The 22,054-nt window shown below is 58.6% G+C and overlaps 1 protein-coding gene across 1 annotated transcript in view; it reads left to right on the top strand.

Moving 5' to 3' along the window:
• SLC6A3 (solute carrier family 6 member 3) overlaps positions 1–21,092 on the top strand; it is a 41,681-nt gene extending 20,589 nt beyond the window's left edge. The window contains exons 6-14 of the mRNA XM_007105663.2: positions 3,554–3,657; positions 5,065–5,189; positions 8,792–8,904; positions 9,998–10,126; positions 10,764–10,863; positions 13,285–13,385; positions 14,542–14,709; positions 15,659–15,730; positions 21,035–21,092. Coding sequence (XP_007105725.1) covers positions 3,554–3,657; positions 5,065–5,189; positions 8,792–8,904; positions 9,998–10,126; positions 10,764–10,863; positions 13,285–13,385; positions 14,542–14,709; positions 15,659–15,730; positions 21,035–21,058 — 936 coding nt within the window. The 3' untranslated portion in view covers positions 21,059–21,092. The remainder of the gene's footprint in view (positions 1–3,553; positions 3,658–5,064; positions 5,190–8,791; positions 8,905–9,997; positions 10,127–10,763; positions 10,864–13,284; positions 13,386–14,541; positions 14,710–15,658; positions 15,731–21,034) is intronic.
• The last annotated feature ends 962 nt before the right edge of the window (positions 21,093–22,054 follow it).

Genomic DNA, 22,054 nt, shown 5'->3' with positions numbered 1-22,054 from the left:
CTGCACTCACCGTGTGCTCACCCTGCACTCACGTGTGCTCACCCTGCACTCACCGTGTGCTCACCCTGCACTCACGTGTGCTCACCCTGCACTCACCGTGTGCTCACCCTGCACTCACGTGTGCTCACCCTGCACTCACCGTGTGCTCACCCTGCACTCACGTGTGCTCACCCTGCACTCACCGTGTGCTCACCCTGCACTCACGTGTGCTCACCCTGCACTCACCGTGTGCTCACCCTGCACTCACGTGTGCTCACCCTGCACTCACCGTGTGCTCACCCTGCACTCACGTGTGCTCACCCTGCACTCACCGTGTGCTCACCCTGCACTCACGTGTGCTCACCCTGCACTCACCGTGTGCTCACCGTGCACTCACGTGCGCTCACCCTGCACTCACCGTGTGCTCACCCTGCACTCACGTGTGCTCACCCTGCACTCACCGTGTGCTCACCCTGCACTCACGTGTGCTCACCCTGCACTCACCGTGTGCTCACCCTGCACTCACGTGTGCTCACCCTGCACTCACCGTGTGCTCACCCTGCACTCACGTGTGCTCACCCTGCACTCACCGTGTGCTCACCCTGCACTCACGTGTGCTCACCCTGCACTCACCGTGTGCTCACCCTGCACTCACGTGTGCTCACCCTGCACTCACCGTGTGCTCACCCTGCACTCACGTGTGCTCACCCTGCACTCACCGTGTGCTCACCCTGCACTCACGTGTGCTCACCCTGCACTCACCGTGTGCTCACCCTGCACTCACGTGTGCTCACCCTGCACTCACCGTGTGCTCACCGTGCACTCACGTGCGCTCACCCTGCACTCACCGTGTGCTCACCCTGCACTCACGTGTGCTCACCCTGCACTCACCGTGTGCTCACCCTGCACTCACGTGTGCTCACCCTGCACTCACCGTGTGCTCACCCTGCACTCACGTGTGCTCACCCTGCACTCACCGTGTGCTCACCCTGCACTCACGTGTGCTCACCCTGCACTCACCGTGTGCTCACCCTGCACTCACGTGTGCTCACCCTGCACTCACCGTGTGCTCACCCTGCACTCACGTGTGCTCACCCTGCACTCACCGTGTGCTCACCCTGCACTCACGTGTGCTCACCCTGCACTCACCGTGTGCTCACCCTGCACTCACGTGTGCTCACCCTGCACTCACCGTGTGCTCACCCTGCACTCACGTGTGCTCACCCTGCACTCACCGTGTGCTCACCGTGCACTCACGTGCGCTCACCCTGCACTCACCGTGTGCTCACCCTGCACTCACGTGTGCTCACCCTGCACTCACCGTGTGCTCACCCTGCACTCACGTGTGCTCACCCTGCACTCACCGTGTGCTCACCCTGCACTCACGTGTGCTCACCCTGCACTCACCGTGTGCTCACCCTGCACTCACGTGTGCTCACCCTGCACTCACCGTGTGCTCACCCTGCACTCACGTGTGCTCACCCTGCACTCACCGTGTGCTCACCCTGCACTCACGTGTGCTCACCCTGCACTCACCGTGTGCTCACCCTGCACTCACGTGTGCTCACCCTGCACTCACCGTGTGCTCACCCTGCACTCACGTGTGCTCACCCTGCACTCACCGTGTGCTCACCCTGCACTCACGTGTGCTCACCCTGCACTCACCGTGTGCTCACCGTGCACTCACGTGCGCTCACCCTGCACTCACCGTGTGCTCACCCTGCACTCACGTGTGCTCACCCTGCACTCACCGTGTGCTCACCCTGCACTCACGTGTGCTCACCCTGCACTCACCGTGTGCTCACCCTGCACTCACGTGTGCTCACCCTGCACTCACCGTGTGCTCACCCTGCACTCACGTGTGCTCACCCTGCACTCACCGTGTGCTCACCCTGCACTCACGTGTGCTCACCCTGCACTCACCGTGTGCTCACCCTGCACTCACGTGTGCTCACCCTGCACTCACCGTGTGCTCACCCTGCACTCACGTGTGCTCACCCTGCACTCACCGTGTGCTCACCCTGCACTCACGTGTGCTCACCCTGCACTCACCGTGTGCTCACCCTGCACTCACGTGTGCTCACCCTGCACTCACCGTGTGCTCACCGTGCACTCACGTGCGCTCACCCTGCACTCACCGTGTGCTCACCCTGCACTCACGTGTGCTCACCCTGCACTCACCGTGTGCTCACCCTGCACTCACGTGTGCTCACCCTGCACTCACCGTGTGCTCACCCTGCACTCACGTGTGCTCACCCTGCACTCACCGTGTGCTCACCCTGCACTCACGTGTGCTCACCCTGCACTCACCGTGTGCTCACCCTGCACTCACGTGTGCTCACCCTGCACTCACCGTGTGCTCACCCTGCACTCACGTGTGCTCACCCTGCACTCACCGTGTGCTCACCCTGCACTCACGTGTGCTCACCCTGCACTCACCGTGTGCTCACCCTGCACTCACGTGTGCTCACCCTGCACTCACCGTGTGCTCACCCTGCACTCACGTGTGCTCACCCTGCACTCACCGTGTGCTCACCGTGCACTCACGTGCGCTCACCCTGCACTCACCGTGTGCTCACCCTGCACTCACGTGTGCTCACCCTGCACTCACCGTGTGCTCACCCTGCACTCACGTGTGCTCACCCTGCACTCACCGTGTGCTCACCCTGCACTCACGTGTGCTCACCCTGCACTCACCGTGTGCTCACCCTGCACTCACGTGTGCTCACCCTGCACTCACCGTGTGCTCACCCTGCACTCACGTGTGCTCACCCTGCACTCACCGTGTGCTCACCCTGCACTCACGTGTGCTCACCCTGCACTCACCGTGTGCTCACCCTGCACTCACCGTGTGCTCACCGTGCACTCACGTGTGCTCACCCTGCACTCACCGTGCGCTCACCGTGTGCTCACCGTGTACTTACCATGCACTCACCGTGTGCTCACCCTGCACTCACCGTGTGCTCACCCTGCACTCACGTGTGCTCACCCTGCACTCACCGTGTACTCACCGTGCACTCACCGTGTGCTCACCGTGTACTTACCGTGCACTCACCGTGTACTCACCCTGCACTCACCGTGTACTCACCGTGCACTCACCGTGCACTCACCGTGTGCTCACTGTGTACTTACCATGCACTCACCGTGCTCTCACCATGCACTCACTATGTGCTTCCATGGGAAGGACAGAAAGCAGGTGTTGGTGGGCACGTGTCTGATCGAGGCACGCACATCACACAGCATTTTCATAAATTACTGCTGTTACCAGGATCACGGGCCAGCCCAACCCTCACCAGCTGGAGTAATGGAAAGCGCAGGTCCTGCAACAAGACGCAGCCCCCTGTGTATCAGGCTCTCTCAGGCCAGCAACGGGGAAAGGTTTATTCCCTGAGATGACATTTGCTTGTTGACAATGATGTCGAGTTTAAGTTCGACCCTGTTCCTTGGAGCCCCTGGCATCGAAGGTGCGGCCGTCTGTGGGACCACCCCATGACCGCTCCCTGTCCTTGGCCTGGCTGTGCCCCCCGGCAGGGACCTCTCACCGCCGCTCTGTCTGTCCCCCTGCTCCGCACAGGTCTGGATAGACGCCGCCATCCAGATATGCTTCTCGCTGGGAGTGGGGCTTGGCGTGCTCATCGCCTTCTCCAGTTACAATAAATTCACCAACAACTGCTACAGGTGAGTCCTGGGCTCCTGGAAGGGGGTCTGCAGAATCAAGTGGGGACACGGCTGATATGGGGGGGCATCGCTGACTTTAGGAAATAATGTGTCCCTGGATGAAGGGAGGGGAAAATGAGCTGTGCTTGCAACTCTAAGCCAAATGGCTTGTAAGGTGGAAATTAAACAGGGAAGCTCTAGGCACGATGTTGATTGTGGTTTAAGGGAGCACTGGAGCAGTGAAGATGCTGATCACCTCCCTGGGAGGAGGCGTCCCGGACCCCCCCACCCAGGCCCCTTCCCCTGCCCGCCTCCTCCATTCCCCCGCCCCACCCAGCCGGCCTGGTCCTCCCAGCACTCAGGGTCGGTCTCCTCCCGCACGTGCCCCCACCCAGCCTGCACCTAGGGATCCTAGGCCCCAGGGGCGTCCCAGACTCCGTGCAGAGGCCGCCGGGGACCCGGCACCAGGACAAGCCGGAAAGTGGCTGCACTGTGCGCCCAGGGCTCTGGCAGCATCTCAGCTGGGGCCGCCCAGCCTGGACGGCCTGAGTGGCCTGCAGCCACTTGCTGGCCCTGAAATTCTTCTGAAAACAGAGAAAGAATGTCATCCAGGACTGCTTTCTTTGACCTTCATGAGCCTGTCTTTATTCTCTTTCATATCATGAGGATAAACATGCGCTAAAAATACAAAGCGGTGTGCACAGCAAAACGGCCAGACTGACTACTGCCCAGAGGGCCGCGCGAAGGTGGAGTCTGGATGGCAGGGCCACACAGCCCCCGCCTGAGCCCCCCCTGAGCCCCCCGGGTCTGAGCACCCTGCAGACGTCCTTCCACTCGGGCACCAGGAGCGCTGACCCCGCGCCCCCTCCTCCCCTGCTCTCTGAATTCTCAGCCGTCAGAGTGGGGTCCACAGGCCGGCAGCACGGCACCCCCGGGAGCGAATGGGAAACACAGCATCTGGGGCCCAGCAGACCCGCCCCGTCAGAACCTTCATCTTAACGAGCTCCCCGGGAGACATCTCAAATCCCCGCCTGGCAGCCCCTGTCGAGCAGGGCTAGGGACCCCACCTGGAGCCCCAGCTTTGCTGGTGGGACTGTCTCGCCTTCAGCACTGAGGAGTCTCTCCAGAACTCCCAAGAGTCCCTCGGTCCCCAGGCAAACATGGACGGGCCGTAGGGCCTGGCCTAGCCAACGTCTGGCCAGAGCCCAAAGCCGCTCGGTGGGGGGTCCAGGTGGGAGGTCCTGTCACCATCACCGGGTGCCAGCCTCCCTCCCGCAGGGCAGCCCTGGACAGCCTCTGGGGCTGGCCTGCTCGACTGGGGAAGCGCCCCCGGAGCTGCCTGCCCCAGACGCAGTAAATTACGCATAATGACTGGAAATTGCAGCGGCTGCAGGCCGGGTGCTGAGACGGCACGTCTTGTTCCTGCAGAGACGCGATCATCACCACCTCCGTCAACTCGCTGACGAGCTTCTCCTCCGGCTTCGTGGTCTTCTCCTTCCTGGGGTACATGGCCCAGAAGCACAGTGTGCCCATCGGGGACGTGGCCAAGGACGGTGAGTGCCCCGGGCAGGCAGGTCCCCCCCACCCCGCCCGCTCCCAGCTTCTTCAGGCTGCCCAGTTCTCGACGAGTGCTTTCCCTGCAAACCTAGAGGGAAATGCACGGGCCTCCAGAGCCCTTCCCAAGAGCTGCTGAGGCGACCGAGAACAGGATCCTGGGTGCAGCGCACCCACGGCCTCCCCGCGGCCCCTGCTCCCGCGCCCTCGGGCCACCGTGCCGCGTGCAGAGGCTGGGGCACGTCTGCCCCGTCCCAGTGCTCCTTGCAGAGCCCGCTCGGCTGCAGAAGACGAGGGCCTGGGTCCCCTCACTGGGCGGCCCCCGCCGTTGTTTACACCTGGCCAGGGACGTGAAGCTCAGGGCTCCGAGTTGGTCCAGGCGGCACGGACCTCGGTGTGGTCAGACAGAAGGAAGCTGGGCTGGTTTGGACATAGCAGTTGATCTGTTCCAAAGCTTTTCCTCCAAATACCCAGCGGCCATGGCACGTGTAGATGGGATTTGGATAATAGCCGAGGATCCCCTGAAGTCTCTGGACGCGGTGACAACAGAGACCCGTGCTCCCCGCCTGCTCACCCTGCCGACAGGGACACGGAGTGTCTGCACACCAGGAAGCTAGCTGAGGGGGAGTGGGCCGGGGAGAGCATGGGCCCAGGTGACACGGGGGCCAAGCCGGGCCCCGCGGGAGAGAGCCCCCGGGGTGCTGGGCAGAAAGTCGTGGCTTAGGCAGCCTGAAGCTAGGTCAGTCCAGGACCCCAAGGCCTCCCGCGACGGCTGCCACCCTCACCGGCCTGCAGGACCGTTCTGTGCGTGAGCCAGGAGGGCCCCCCCACCGAGACCGTCCTGCTCAGGGCTGGGCCCCTCCCTTCCCCTGGGAAGCCCCTCTTCTCCCGGGGGCCGGGGGACCGATCTCCTCCTGGGTCTTCTCACTCTTGAGCGGGAGGGTGGCCTTCAGGGAGGGGCTGAGGGGAACAGAGGGCCAACCCCACCTGCGCCCTGAGCTCTCCACGGGTCGGCCCCGTCAGCCCATCCACTTCTGAGAAGTTGAGTGCTGGGAGCCGCACCTTTATTTTTTTGAATTTTTGAATTGTATTTTATTTCTTTTTTTACATAGCAGGTTCTTATCGGTCATCAGTTTTATGCACATCAGTGTACACATGTCCATCCCAATCGCCCAATTCATTCCACCACCATGACCACCACCCCCGCCGCTTTCCCCCCTTGCTGTCCATACGTTTGTTCTCTACGTCTGTGTCTCAACTTCTGCCCTGCAAACCGGTTCATCTGTACCATTTTTCTAGATTCCACATATATGCATTAATATACGGTATTTGTTTTTCTCTTTCTGACTTACTTCACTCTGGATGACAGTCTCTAGATCCATCCATGTCTCAACAAATGACCCAATTTTGTTCCTTTTAATGGCTGAGTAATATTCCATTGTATATATGTACCACATCGTCTTTACCCATTCGTCTGTTGGTGGGCATTTAGGTTGCTTCCATGGCCTGGCTACTGTAAATAGTGCTGCAGTGAACATTGGGGTGCATGTGTCTTTTTGATTTATGGTTTTCTCTGGGTATATGCCCAGTAGTGGGATTGCTGGGTCATATGGTAGTTCCGTTTTTAGTTTTTCAAGGAACCTCCATACTGTTCTCGGTAGTATCTGTATCAATTTACATTCCCACCAACAGTGCAAGAGGGTTCCCTTTTCTCCACACCCTCTCCAGCATTTGTTGTTTGTAGATTTTCTGATGATGGCCATTCTAACTGGTGTGCGGTGATACCTCATTGTAGTTCTGATGTGCATTTCTCTAATAATTAGTGATGTTGAGCAGCTTTTCCTGTGCCTCTTGGCCATCTGTATGTCTTCTTCGGAGAAATGTCTATGTAGGTCTTCTGCCCATTTTTGGATTGGGCTGTTTGTTTTTTTAATATTGAGCTGCATGAGCTGTTTATACATTTTGGAGATTAATCCTTTGTCCGTTGCTTCATTTGCAAATATTTTCTCCCATTCTGAGGGTTGTCTTTTCGTCTTGTTTATGGTTTCCTTTGCTGTGCAAAAGCTTTGAAGTTTCATTAGGTCCCATTTGGAGCCGCACTTTGAAAGCAGGAAACAGGTTTGGAGACGGGGCAGACAGACCCCTCCAAGACTGCGGTGGGAAAGCTGGGGGCTGGGGTGAAATCTCAGCAACTGTTTCCAAATCCATACTCTTTCCTGTAGGAAAAAAAAAAAAATCCAATATAGGCAGGAGAAAGGGAACATAATGCAAATAAATACAGAGCAGTGAAATTTACTCACTCTTGCATTTATGCATTTTCACCGCTCTTTTGCCCTTTATTATGATAAATAGCAATAGTTTGCAAGAACCTCCATTAACCCCTGAAGTAAGCTGAATGTATTCTATGCATTTCCATGACAAGCAAAGTAAATGTCATTTATAGCTCTAATTCTCAAGAAAACAGGGTGAAATGTTAACCCAGGAACAGAAATGAAAGGTGAGGATCTTGGCCTTACGTTCAGCTGAGCGTATGGTTATCTTCCTGGGTTTGTGGCATTTAGACCGTAGAGCTTTTCAAACGAGCCACCCCTTCGTCCCACACCGGAAACCCTGCTCCTTCCGTGGGGTTGGGAATTGCAGAGCACAGGCCTGACACCAGGGCTCCTGAGAGACCTTGGGAGGTGGACCCTGGCTCTGGCCTTTGTTTGATTCTCTAGAAGGATCAGTAAGTGCCCTGTTCCTAACAGCTGGCACCCGACACAGGCCCCGCTGAGGGCGAGGGAACCGGAAAAGTTATGTTACACCTCCGTGAGCAAGTACTCGGGAGACCGTGCCAGTGAGCTACATGGCACGTCTTTTTAAGTTACCCATGAAAATGATCAACTAGCAGTTTCCTGTGGGCATCTGTTTTACTTTGGGATCATTTGCAGCCAAAGTGCCTGAGTCTTGGCTGAGTCCTGAGCCTCTCCATCCCCACCTCCACCCGGATCCCACCTGCTGGGGGTAAGGGAGCAGGTGCGGTCCCCGCACGTGCCCATGCCGACCCAGCAGTCCCACTCCCAGGAGTGCATCCGAGGGACAGTCAGAGGAGGCGCGTACACACTGCTTTGCCAGGAGCATACGGAGACGCACTCGCTACGTTGTGGTATCTCTGTAACAGTACGTGGTTTTTAAAGATGACACTTAGAGTAATACGTTGGCACAGAGAAGCATCTACAGTGCGGGCTACATGATCCACAGCGTGCCTGAGTGTGTGGGCCGTGCACGTGCGTCCGCGCAAACCGGGAGGCGCCCCGAGTGTTTGCAGGGCTGGAGGGTAGGAGCCCTGGAAGCCCCTCCCGCCCCCTTCCCGCTGGCTGTGCCCCCTCCTGCCCCAGGGCCCGCACAGCCCCGGGAGACGGTGGGGGGCCGGAGGGGACAGCACGGAGGCCCTCCGCCCCGTGGATCCAGTTTCCATTCTCCAGAGTCCTGGGCCCTGAATCCCAGCAGGGAGGACTCTCCAAAGCGAGCGGAGGGAAGGGAGGGCAGGGCTCGTGCCCTCCTGCGGCCTCCGGTGGGGGCGGGGCGGGACGGCGGGAAGCAACGCGGGCTCTGCTTTCAGGGCCGGGGCTGATCTTCATCATCTACCCCGAGGCGCTCGCCACGCTCCCGCTCTCCTCCGTCTGGGCCGTGGTTTTCTTTGTCATGCTGCTCACCCTGGGAATCGACAGCGCCGTGAGTGACCTCGGCGCCCCGCGTGCCCCGCGCCCACCGGCGACGGCCAGCCCTCGCGGGGCCAGGCCGGCCCCGGATGCCCCGCGGGTCTCCCACACCCCTGCGCCTGCGCGGAGCCCCTGCGTGGGAGGCAGGGGCCCGCAGTAACCGGCCAGGAGGCTTCGGGCCAACCCTCCCCGCTTCTTTCCCCCGGGGAGGGGGGCACAGCAAGCCCCCTGCAAGTCCCAAACACACAGGCACAGGGCCGGGGGCAGCAGGGCAGCGCAGGAAAACGAGGCGACGGGGTGACGGGACACACGGGGCCCGGGCAGCCTGACTCACGCGTTCCCTGCCCCTCGGCCGCCAGGAGGGAGGGTGCCGTGCGGGGCGGGAAGCGGAGGCTCCAGCCTGGCCCCCTGAGCGCGCTGTGGCGGCCCTGCGTGCGCGAGGGCGCTGGCTCGGTAGGCGGACTTCCTCACGCTCCTCCTCCACGTTGCCCGCCGGGGACCGACAGCCGAGACCTCGGGCCCCATGTTCATCCGAGCTTCCGGGAAAGCGCAGAGGGCCACGGATCCCCGCCACGAGACAGCTGGCCACGCCCCGTAGCCCTCCACCTCCGCCTCCCCGTCAGCCTTGTCCCTTGCCCGCGGGCTGGGCACAGCCCTTGGCGGTGACTCCCATCCTCAGCACTTCCTGGAGGAGGTGATCCCGACAGAGCAGGGCAGAGAGGCTCCCCAGCCGGCCGGGCCTCTGGGCGACACCCCATCACGACGGTACCGGGAGTCAGGAGGGCCTAATCAGTGAGGACATGGCCAGTGGCCAGGCCGGGTCCTCCCTGGGAGCGAAACTAAGCCGTGCTTGTGGGACAGACACCGGCCTAGAAAGGCCCAGCAGAGCCGAGGCTCTGTGGCGACGCAGGGGACGGTGTTATGAGGGCCACGTGGCACCGCACCCCCCCGCCCCGCCGGCGGATCCTCACCGGAGGACGGGGCATCCACCCCAGGTCCTCCCTCTCCAGTGGCCGTGTCACCAGAGCAGCCCCGGTACAGGGGCCTGGGCGGGGAGCCGAGCGCCGGCCCCGCCCCCAGCGCCCCTCTGCCTGTGTCGGCTGCAGATGGGCGGGATGGAGTCGGTGATCACGGGGCTCATCGATGAGTTCCAGCTGCTGCACAAGCACCGCGAGCTCTTCACCCTCCTCATCGTGCTGGCAACCTTCCTGCTCTCCCTCTTCTGCGTCACCAACGTACGTGCCTGCGCGCGCCCGCCTGACGATGCCTCATTAGCGTTTGGTGTTGGGCACCGGCGGTTAGTGCTGTCAGACCAGACAGAACCACAGCAGTTCCAAGGGCTGCAGCCCCGCAAACAGCCCGTGACCTGTAACACGCGGGTGGCTGTGGTCGCGCTCGGGGCGGCCCTGGACACACGCAGGGAGCCACGGTCACTCAGAGTCGCCGTGGCCGCACGCGGTCCCTGGGTGCCTGAGCGAGCACTCGGTCTGGAGTGTTTCAGAACCTGGACAGCGCCCTGGGAAGAGCCCTTGGATTTGTGGGGCAGGAGGGTCAGGGGAGGCCGGCCGGGGGCATGCAGGACCCAGGTCCTGCCCCTCACAGAGGCCCCGCCGACTTTGGCATTTGCTTGCTCTCATCCCTAATCGTTGGGGAGGAGAGGAGTTTTTGGTTTTCGGAATCGATGGGGCCCTAAGTAGCTGCTCGTGGACTGAATTTTAGCGATTCAGATAACACTCTCTAGGGAGTAAAATAGAAGTCGCCTGTCAATTGAAGCCGCAGGCCAGGTTGATGCTCTGGAAGAGGAGCACTTTCGAGGGCGAGGCGCGCCACGCCGGGCACCCCGAGTTCAGCAGGCGCTCCCCTCCCTCCTAGGGTGGCATCTACGTCTTCACGCTGCTGGACCACTTCGCGGCCGGCACGTCCATCCTCTTCGGGGTGCTCATGGAGGTCATCGGGGTGGCCTGGTTCTACGGTAAGGACGGAGCTTTCCTCGGGGGGCTGGTGCGCTCCAACCGCAAAGACCCAGCCCCCGTGCCGTCACTGCGAGCGGCCGGGCCGGCGTCCCTGGGCTTTGTCGCTGTGCTGCTTCCTTTTTGGCAAAGCTGCCCTGCACTGTGGTCACCACACATCACAGAGGAGGCTTGGCAGGCAGCCGTTCAATGGGTCGATGAAGACAGCCTGGACGGCAGCCCGAAATCCTTACTGCGGCCAGAGCGCCCGGTGAGGCCACGTAATCGTGCTGCTGGATCTTGAGGCGGAAGGATTCGCGAGGACTCTGGGACACTGGCTGGTGCCGGAGGCGAGGTCTCCGCGTCTGCTGAGCACAGTCGACCAGCACCGAGGGGGCAGGGGAACAGGCTGAGGGGGCTTCTCTCTGGGGACGTGCCGCTAAGGCCCTCAGCTGACGGGAGGGGTGACGGTGGTGTTCAGAGGGCCGCTGCTCGGTGCCAGGCCAGAACTCCTGACCCTGCGCGGACAGCACGACCCGGACCCCAGACCACCCCCCAGCCCGGTCCAGCGCTCGTTCATGCATCAGGACCGGGAGCCCCTCGAGGCCAGGGACCTGCTGGTCAGCAGGCAGCCCCTGGAAGAGGCGCGGCCCAGCCTGCAGCCGTGCTCCCCGGCCCCTCCTGGGGTGTCCACCGTGTTTCCCGGGATGTCCTGCTGTAGGTTTGACAGCTGCAGAAGCTGTGCCCTTCCCAGCCTGCTGCCCGGGCCCACCTTGCTTTCTCTCCGTTTCTTTCCTGTGACCTGGGTCATGGTGCCACCCAGCTCTGCTGGCCAGGGATCTCTGGGGGAGCTTGGAGTGAAGGGTCGAGATAACGGGTACACACTCCTCTGCACGTGTCTGTACTTCGGCCCAAAGCCAAAGGCCTGTGCTCTTCAAGAGCCAGTTTCGCAGCAGCCCTGGTGTCGCATCAGGGCGTCATGGTCTCTGCCTCGGCCCTGGAATTATAACCTGAAAAGCAGTCTAGCTTTGAGAGGCTTAAGCTGGCAAATAGTTCATATTCCAAGAACACTCTTCCAATTATATTTACTTTTCCACAGAGAAGGGAAATATCAAGCTCTCTGTGCTTTCATCGGCACCTGGAATCAATACTTGTCTATAGCTTTAAATTATAATCTCCCCACCCCAAAATAAAACCTAGAGAAAGAGAGCAAGGGCTTCAAACGCATCCCGCCGTCATGCACGTGGGGCTGGCGGAGACGGGAGGGAGGCTGGCCCTGCAGGGACCAGGTGCTCCCCAAAGCCTCCGAAGACAGAGGTCACACTGTTTCTCCAGACGGCAATTCACACCCCGAACGCGCCCACCTCTCCGTGCCCCCAGGTCCCTGTGGTCTCAGACAGGATGACCTGGCGCAGGAGGGGCTGGCCTGCCCTGGACCTGCTTGAGGGCCCCAGGGGCCTGGTGGACACGCCCGTCTTTGCTGGCCTTTGAGTTCAGCCTCCTCCACCCCACTTCTCCAGGGTCCGAGTCCGGGATCTGCTGATGGGCTTGGAGTGTGAAGAGGGGGTTCTGCATGGAGGTGTAGCTCTGCTGTGTCCCCACATGTGACACAAGACTCGGCCAACCAGCTGCTGTCACATGACCAGAGGCCAGGCCAGGCTCGGGGCAAGAGAAATCACTGTAAGGTCTGGAGAAAGCTGTGGCACATGGAGCTTCTAGAAGTAGCTTTCCTTACAAAAGAATGACTGTTTACATAAACGGAATGTCATTCAGCCTTAAGAAGGACATTCTGACACAGGCTACTACAACATGGATGAGCCTTGCGGACCTTATGCTCAGTGACATAAGCCAGCCACAGAAGGACAGATCCTGGAGGACTCCCACGAGGCCCCTGGAAGAGTCAGGTTCACACAGACAGAAAGTAGGATGAGGGGTGGCGTGGGCTGGGTGAAGGGATGGGGAGTGAGCATTTAATGGAGACAGAGTCTCAGCTGGGGAGGATGAGAAAGTTCTGGAGGTGGTGGTGGTGGTACTTGCACAGCAGTGTGAATGTACTCAATGCCACTGAGCTGTGCACTAAAAATGGTTAAAATGGTAAGTTTTATGTTATATGTATTTTACCGTGATTTTTGTAAATGAAAAAAAGTGATTACAGAGGGCAAGCAGGGATGGCCTTGGGCCACGGGGAGGAGGACCTGAGATGGGAGGAGGGCGGAGGCCCCCCCAGGCCCCTCGGGGTCATCGGTGACCCCAGTGTCACCACGGGGACATGCACTGGGCCGGGTCAGCCAGACCCCTGGGCGGCTGGGCGGGGCGGCCTGGGCACCAGCGTGCAGCCCGAGCTCCGGGTCTGCTGCGGGTGGCCCGGCGTCGGGGAGGGCCCGGCGGGGCCCCCGTCTCGGGCAGGTGCCGCGCTGACCGCCTGCTTGGCCACCTCCCCGCAGGCGTGTGGCAGTTCAGTGACGACATCAAACAGATGACCGGGCAGCGGCCCAGCCTCTACTGGCGGCTGTGCTGGAAGTTCATCAGCCCCTGCTTCCTCCTGGTGAGGCCCCTCCTTCCCCGCTCCCCCACTACCCGGTCCAGCAGGGGCCACGCACGCCTGATGCTGGGGGAGGGGCTCGGTGCTGCCCGGGGCCCAGGGTCTCCACGGGCGGGAGTCAGCAGGCCACCGGACTCAGGCAGGAGGGCAGGCCGGCCCCCCAAATCCTCTGGTCTCCTGAAGATTCCCCCCGCCGACTGGAGCCACTGAGAAGCCACTCATGGGAGGCAGGGCTCCCACCCGATTACGGCCCGAGTGCGTCCCGCTCGGCCCCCGTGCTTGGAGGGCATCAGCTGACCTCTGCCTGGGGGCCCGAGAGAGGGTTAGAGCCTGGCAAGACAGGTGCGCAGATGCGAGGCCGGACGGGAGCCGCTCGGGTTCTGTGACAGCGCGGCCCCCAGGGCTCCCCAGTAGCTGCCTGTCCAGGCCAGGGTCTGCAAGCTCGGGCCTGCGGCCAGGTCCACCCACCGCCTGTTGCGATGGAACACGGCCGTGCTGGTTCATCCACGCAGCCACACCACAACCTCAGAGCTGGGTGGCCGTGACCGAGCCCCGATGGCTCACGAAGCTGGAACTGCCTGCCCTGTCTGGTGGCCCCAGGCAGCCGTTCAGCGGCCGTCCAGCTCTGAGTGCAGAGCCCAGGCCGGCGAGCACCTCGTGACTTTGGCCCTCCTCCTGCCCAGCCAGCCCAGCGGCCCCCAGGGTGTCCACGGACTGGGCAGGGGCCTCGGGCAGCACTCCCTCCACCCCGAGGGCCAGTGAGAGAGGAGGTGGAGTCGGGGTGAGGTTCCCAGTTCAAGCCCCAAGCTCCCTGAGCTGCTCCAAACCTGCAGGGGCTGCTGGTCACCCCCAGCTACCCAGCAGCCTGGGGCTTGTGACCTCCAGACCAGCCAGGTGTCCTGCTTCTCCCCGTGTGGCAACCTGCGAGGTTTACAAGGGACAGTGAGAGAATCCCCGCCCATCAGACTTAAGAATTGGAGGGATGTGCACCCCGCGAGCACCCTGCCCCGTCCTGCGGCAGCCCCAGTCTGCAGAGTGCACACAGACGCCCGCTGCCCGGCCTCACGGCCCAGTCCCGTCGTGCGGGGGCCCCTCCACCGGAGCCACCCGCTTGGTCCCCCTGCCCCAGCCGCCCCTGACCCCTGTCCCTCGGTTTCAGTTTGTGGTCGTGGTCAGCATCGCAACCTTCAGGCCCCCGCACTACGGAGCCTACATCTTCCCCGAGTGGGCCAACGCGCTGGGCTGGGCCATCGCTGCATCCTCCATGTCCGTGGTCCCCATCTACGCTGCCTACAAGTTCTGCAGCCTGCCCGGCTCCTCGAGGGAGGTGTGTATCTGGACGGGTCTCCCTCACCTGCCCTTCCCCCCCCCCCGATTGTGAGGCCACCAACAAGGTCAGGCGGGTGTCCCTGTCCCAGGCCTGCTCCCGCCTGCTCATCTCTGCCCAGCAGGAGGGGCTGGAGGGGCCGGTGATCATGCCAGAGACACGTGGGCTGGTGTGGGGGTGGGCTGTGCCCGTGCGTGCGTGTGTGTGTGTGCGCCTGTCTTTGTGTGTGTTGTGTGTGTGCGCGCGCCTGTGTGTGCCTGTCTTTGTGTGTGCGCGTGTGTGTGTGTGCCCGCCTGCGTGTGCCTGTCTTTGTGTGTGCATGTGTGTGTGTGCGCGCCTGCGTGTGCCTGTCTTTGTGTGTGCGTGTGTGTGTGTGCGCGCACGCCTGTGTGTGCCTGTCTTGATGTATGTGTGTCCTCACGTGTGCACATACACGTGCGTACTTGCCTGTGTGTGTCTCTGTGTGTGCACACATGCTCTACAGCGTGCAGTGCAGGTGGAAGGGCAGTGGTCTGCGGCTGGGGGTGGAAGCAGGGGCCCCGCCCTCTCCTGGGGCCGAGTCCACCCGGGGCCGAGCAGGGCCGGCAGGATCCCCAGGCGGGCACCCTCGTGTGGGCCGGGGGTGGCTCTGGGCCTCGCAGTCGGTCGGGCCTGCTCCTGCGTCACCTATGAAGGAGGGGGTGGGTGGGCTGGGCACGGAGGTCCCTCCACCTCACATCTTGATGCCAGGATTCCTGGAAGAGACGGAGGACACGTTTGCTCAGGGCCCACCGCGAGCTTGACGTGGAGATGAACCTCCTCCGGTAGTGGCTACTTCGAGTTGGGCTGGATTTGGCTCCAGGGTCTAAGGAGGCCCAAGCCATCAGCTCCCACGCCAACAGCAGTTGACCAGGGCCCATTCACCCCGCTGAGGCTGGGCCGGCGCCCACAGTTGTTCCTTCTCTTCTAGAAACTGGCCTACGCCATCACGCCCGAGAGGGAGGCCGAGCGGGTGGACAGAGGGGAGGTGCGCCAGTTCACAGTGAGTGCCGCTCTCCCCCTGCTGGCTGGGGGCGGAGGTGACCTGGGTGGGTGCTCTCCCTCCTCCAGCCCCAGAGCGAGGCGCTCGGTCAGGACGCCAGCGTCAGCTGTGAGTGCTGCACAGCCAAGTCCTTCCAGGACGTGGACGCTCTGACTCAAAAGCTGTGTAAGGGGCATGATTTTAGGCAGGGGTGGGGGTGGGGGCCTGTTGGGACAGAGAACTTCCCCTTATGCAGTTTGAAGGGTCGCGACTTGGTGCAGGATGCTCTGTTTGTGCTTTGCTTTCTGTCTCGTTCATTTCAGCTCTGCCATTATTTCTCCCTTCTACTTTCATTGGTCTACTCTGTCATACATTTACTAACTTCTTAATTTAGACCGTGGATCATTAACTTTCAACCTTTCTTCTTTTCTAACATAAGCATTCCAGGCTAAGAATTTCCCTCAAAATACCCTGTTGGCTGTGTTCCACAACTTGTTTTTTTTCTTATAATTAGAAATTTTTGTTAACATCTTTATTGGAGTATAATTGCTTTACAATGTTGTGTTAGTTTCTGCTGTATAACAAAGTGAATCAGCTATATGTCACAACTTTTAACATAGCATTTTGTGTATCATTTAGTTCTAAGCATATTTTAATTTTCATTGTGACTTCTTCTACCCATGAATGCTTAGAAGTCTGCCTTTAAATTCCCAAATATATGGGCATGTTTCATTTATCTTTTTGTTATGGATTTCTAAATTAATTGCATTGTGTTCAGACGCCTTTTTACTCATTCTTTGGAGTGTATTGATACTCCTTTATGGCCAAGTACCTAATCAAATTTTATAAATGCTACGTGTATCTTTAGATGAGATGTATTCTCCAATTGTTTATATGCAATTCTCCTTCTGTCCATTAGATTGGGCTTGTAACTGCGTTGTTCAAATCTTTTACAATTTTGCCCATTTTAGCTCTGTTTAACCCTCAGTAATCAGTAGATATTTATGGGATATCTGACCTTGAAAGCGTATTTGTCCAATTTTCCCTTGTAGTTCTACTGGATTTTGCTTTATCTATTCTGAGCCTGTTTTCTGGGACAGGTGTGGGTTCAGAATGATCACATCTACTTGGCCAATCCTTGCTCCCTTGCTGTGTTTTTGCTCTTAAAGTCCTTCTTGTCTGAGGTGACTACAGCTGCACTAGGTTTCTTTTGAGTTTACCTGAAATGTCTTTTGTGATCTTTTAACTTCCAACTTTGCAGTCATCTTAACATTTAGGTGTCTTTTGCAAACCTCAAATAGACTGGAATGCTTTAATCAACTGGGCGGATTAATCCATTTATATTTGTTGTGATTATTGGTACTGTTGGGCTTGATTCTGCTATTTTTTAACCCTGTTCCATTTTTTAATGTTTATTTTTCCACCTTATTATTGCCTTCTATGATTGATTTTTTGGTCATTTTTTTTCTTGTTCTACTCTTTCCTCTCTGTTTGGAATTTATATACTTTATTCTATTCATTTTATAGTTGTTTTTGAAATTGTACCATGCATATTTCACTTTAAGTATAAAGTTAAACGTTATCTGAACCCCCGTCCTGAATATCACAAGGACTTAAATTTTCCTCCTACAGATTAATAAGCTATTATTGTCCAATATTCCATTTATGTCATTTTTAACCCACAAATTAGTCACTATTATTATTGTTGCTATTTTGCCCAGAAACTTCCCTGGACAAGTGTGCATGTCCAGTGTTTATTTGGTCACTCTACTTTTTGGCATATACGTCTTTCCTTTGAGGACCATTTTCTTGCCTTTCAAAGAAGCATCCTTCAGACATTCCTTTATGGGGGTGCCTTAATAAACTTCCTCACTGTTGTGTGTCTGTGAATGTCTTTACTTTGCCCTTATTCATGACAGTTTCCGCAGGCATGTGGCTCTCGATCAAGTTACGGTCTTTCAGCATTTTGAAGATGTTGGTTCTCCACCTGCAGCCCTGCAGTCCTGCTGAGACATGTGGCCCCATGGGGCGGGGTCCCCGGACCCGTTCCAGCTTCCTTTGCATTTGGTGCTGCAGTTTCCCTGTGATGTGTCTGGGCCTAGATTTCTTTTATTTATATTATTGCAAAGCTATTATAAGTAGTTTTATTTACTTATTCCTCCCGGCATCTCTTGTGTGCCCAGGGTCTGTAAATTCATATTTTTTGTGAGTTCTGGGAATTTTGCAGCCCTGCTTAGATCTTGCCCCTTGCCTCTCTGCTTCCATCCTGGGCTCTGCCATATGAGGCTTCCCTGGCTCCTCTGGGTCTCATACTCTTTCAGGCGTCTTTTTAGGTTTTGTGTCCGGGTGCACCATTGTACATTAGTCCAGCCGTGGCTGTTTTTTGTTTATTTAACCACATAACAAAATAAGCCCTTGTGAACAACCATACAAAACTCCACCTTGACAGTAACTCACATCCACCTCCGTGTCTGCCACCCTCCTGCCCCTGAAGTCTACCCCGTCTCAATCTAGCTGAATATTTCCCATGCATTTTCTGCTGCACAGTTTTGTTGCATCTGTAGGTACTGCTATATTCCTGAAAAGTAGACTGTTTGGTTTCAGTTGTTTTTAAATTTATTGGAAGGGCATCACGCTGACTGGGTCTTTGGGTCCATTGCTCCACTGTGCACGGCTGCAGCACCGTACTTCACGCTTCTCATACCCACAGTCCCCTGAGCCTCTTGGAACTGTGGGTTTATATTATTTTTCAGTGTATTTGGAAATTTGGGGCTATCATTTCTTCCATTTTTTTCTGTCCCACCCACTTCATGGGCTCCAGTTACATGTATTTTAGGCCACGTTAATTCTCTTCCCTCTGTGTGTTTTATTTTGCGTGCTTTCTGTTGCTTTTGTTTAGTCCACTAATTTTTTGCCTCTGCAAAGTCTAATCTGCTAATAATCCCATCCAGCACACCCATCATTTCACACATTGTAGTTTTCACCTCTAGAAGTTCACGCTGGGTCTTTTTATGTCCTTCATGCCTCTCCTTACCTTTTTTGGATGTATGGACTGCAGTTATCATCACTGTGTCATTCCCTCATCTGCCAGTGTCAACATCTGTGTCTGTTCCGGGTCAGTGTCAGTTGACTTTTCTCATAAGGGACTGAATTTTTCTGCTGCTTCACACATCTGGTCATTTTTAATTGGATTCCGGATACTGTGAGTTTTACCTTGTTAGAGGCTGGAGATATTTGTGCTCCTTTACATATTCTTGAGCTCTGTTGTGGGTCGTCATTAAGTCACTCGGAGACAGTCTGATCTTTGGGGGACTTGGTTTTTAAGACTTGCTAGGTGGGACCAGAGCGGCGTTTAGCTGGGGGGCGGTCTCCAATGCTGGTGCAAGAGCTGGGTGAACACTCTACCCGGCGCCCCGAGATCCAGGAGATGCTCCAGCCTGGCTGCGGGGCGGGCACAGCTCCCGTCCTGTGAGTTGCAGAGACATTTCCCGAATCCTGCCGGGAGGGTGTCTCCGGCCTCGAGTGCCCTGAATGCTCAGCTGAACCCTCGGGTCCCTGTGCACGTGCCCAGGGCTCTCAGTGCTGCACTCGGCCCTCTGCAGCTCCATCCTGTGAACTCCAGCCGCCTTGGGCTCCCCAGCGCTCACCCCACCTCATCAGGCCAGGGGTTCGCTGCCCCACCTGGGCGTCCCCTCCCCCGCTGAAGCCCAGAAAGCCCCCCGAGGCCGCAGTGGGGCAGTTGGACAGATCCCCCCGCTTTTGTCTCCCTCGGGGAATCTGTCCTTAGTCGTCTGGCCTCCTGTGTCTGAAAACCCATTATTGTATATATTTTGTTCCTTTTAAGCTGTGTCAGATGGTAGAATATGTTCAGTCCCCGTTACTCCATCTGGACCAGAAATAGCTTTTCTTTCTTTTTGGCTGAGCTGTGCATCTTGCGGGCCCTTAGTTCCCCGACCAGGCAGTGACAGCGCCGAGTCCTAACCACTGGACCGCCAGGGAATTCCCTGGGCCAGAAATACCTTTGTCTGTAGCTGTGGCCGTTCGCTTTGACGCTGCACGTGGAAGTGTCACGTGTGCAGTTATGGAAAAGCGTCTCCATCACGTACCCCCTTCACTGACAGTTGCGTTGCTCACTTCTCTGGAAGCAGCAGTTGGCCTTGTGAACTGTACAGCACTGTAAGTGGCATCTATCGCTTTTTAAACCACTTCTTACACGGCTGCCCAGTAATCTGAGGATCACAGCCTCTCTGGTCCGTGGGGATCTGAACTGGAGTTTCTGGTTCTTGCCCACCCGCTCGGCGTGGCTGCTGCCTGCCTTTCTGCTCTCCTGGTTGCGGCTTCAGGGCTCCATCTCCACCCGCGGGGACTCTGAGAGCCTCGTAAGCACACCTTCCTCTGAGACGGTCGCCTTCGGCTCATCTGTGGCCAGGACAGAGGGCCACTTCCCCGCCGGGGTCGGGTCTCAGCTGGGGTCCCAGGTGTGGCCCCCCGGCCTCAGCACTGGTCTGAAGTCACCACGGAGCCACTGCTCCGGCCCCCGGGGCGTCCCTGGTCAAGCCCTGCCCTCTGGCTGCCCTCTGGCTGCTGTGTGGGTGTGTCCTAAGCAGGTTCTCCCGATGGTGACGGAGGGCCCTGCGGTGAGACCAGAGGCAGCATCTTCCTACCCCGGTGTGGCTGTGTCAGAAACAAGCCCTGCCCCGTCTTTGTCTGGAAACGTTTACAAAACACGGTTCTTGCCATTTAGTGCGATCCAATGGCCTGTGCTCAAAAACAGGCTGAACTAACAGCTGGGTAATAACAGGCGGTGACATTTGTGGACAACTAACTAGGGCCCTGTCCATCTCACCCCTCCCCGAGCGTGAACGAGGCCTCGTGCCCCACCCGCAGGGTCACACAGAGCAGACAGCGCCACGGGCTGCAGGGCTCCACTGGGTCGGGATCGGAGCCACAGGGGGCCAGCGGCATCGCAGGTCACGTGCGAGCCAGTGGGCGAGCGCTCTGGACCAGCCCAGGCACGTGGCGTCCGGTGTCTGTCCAGCAGCTGATGTCACACCGGCCAGGGATGGCAGAGGCTGCTGGTCCACGCTCCGGCCCCTCGAGGCCACTGTGCCCGCCGACATCTCTTTTGTGAAGTGATGACTTGTCTCCGTAAAGTTACAAAGGGCGTCAGGTCTGTGGTGCCCCAGGAGCAGTGCTGGTCCCCCAGCCGCCCCTCTGCTCAGGGATCTCCCAACTACGAGCCGGGCCGCCGGCCCAGGAGCTGCTTTCATCCGCGGAGCACCTCCCTTCACGTCCACGTCTGAATGAGCCCTGTTTTCTTTCCAGCTCCGCCACTGGCTCGTGGTGTAGAGTGGAGCCGAGGAAAGAGGCCCGCAGGGCGCCGCCCACGGCAGGACAGAGGCAACGAAGAGGGAAAACCTGAGTCTTGAGAGAAAGGAGGGCCGCTCCCACTCCGTACCTTCTGCTTCGCCGGACACGCTCAAGTCCCCCCCTCTGGCTGCTCGCACGCTCTGCGCCACAGGGAGGCACCCTCTGTCCGCTGTGAAACTGACCTAGTCTGTGCCCGTCCCGCAGGTAGAAACGTCTGAGTCGTGTTCTGTGCGCTAGAGCTGCTCCCTCTCCCCCGTGCCCGCCCCAGGCCCCCGGAGCCCACAGCTTGCTCTCAGCCACGTGCGGAGGGGAAATACGGTAACTGCAGATGACGGCGTCCCTGCCGAGAACCCCGCGCTCACAGTGGCTTCTGGATCCTTTGTTTTGCTCGTATTAAAATGCCACGTGTCGTATTTTGCCTACTTGTGCGGAGGTGAAATGGCGGAAGCCATACAAAAGGTGATGAAGTGGGGCCACGTGTCCCCACGTCACAGAGGTCTGCTCAGAGCCCACGGAGGGCCGGGGCCCGGGTGTGAGATGGGGGTGCTGCTTATTTCCTTGTCGCGACGAGAAAACTCCATAAAATCCATGTGGGCTGCCACCACCCCTGCCCGACGTGGACCCCCGGCCACGGAGAAAGTGAGCTCGCCACGAGCAGGAGTGCGTCCCCCGTGGTGGCCCCGACCACGCAGAGCCGCCGAGGTGGCAGCCTGGAGCCCCGCAGCCTTGGGAGGGAGACCCCGCTGGCATTTTCTCTGAGGCGCGTGTCACATAGGAACAGCGCTTGCTTCCTCAGGGAACGGCTTTTAGAATCATTTTGACGGGGGAATCCAAGCCAGTTCTCAGAATGCAGGGCTGGTTTCTGAAATCTGTTTGCTGACGTTCCCGTGGTCCTTGGCGAGGATGTCGGACCCCCAGCTGAGAAATGCTCTCAGCACGGCCGTCCTGGAGGGAGCACGGCCGCGGTGCAGGGAC

The sequence above is a fragment of the Physeter macrocephalus genome, chromosome 8, assembly GCF_002837175.3.
Source record: "Physeter macrocephalus isolate SW-GA chromosome 8, ASM283717v5, whole genome shotgun sequence".
In the NCBI taxonomy this organism is placed as follows: Eukaryota; Metazoa; Chordata; class Mammalia; order Artiodactyla; family Physeteridae; genus Physeter; species Physeter macrocephalus.
The sequence above is the reverse complement of the archived record's forward strand: the minus strand, read 5'-3'. Positions and strand labels throughout refer to the sequence as shown.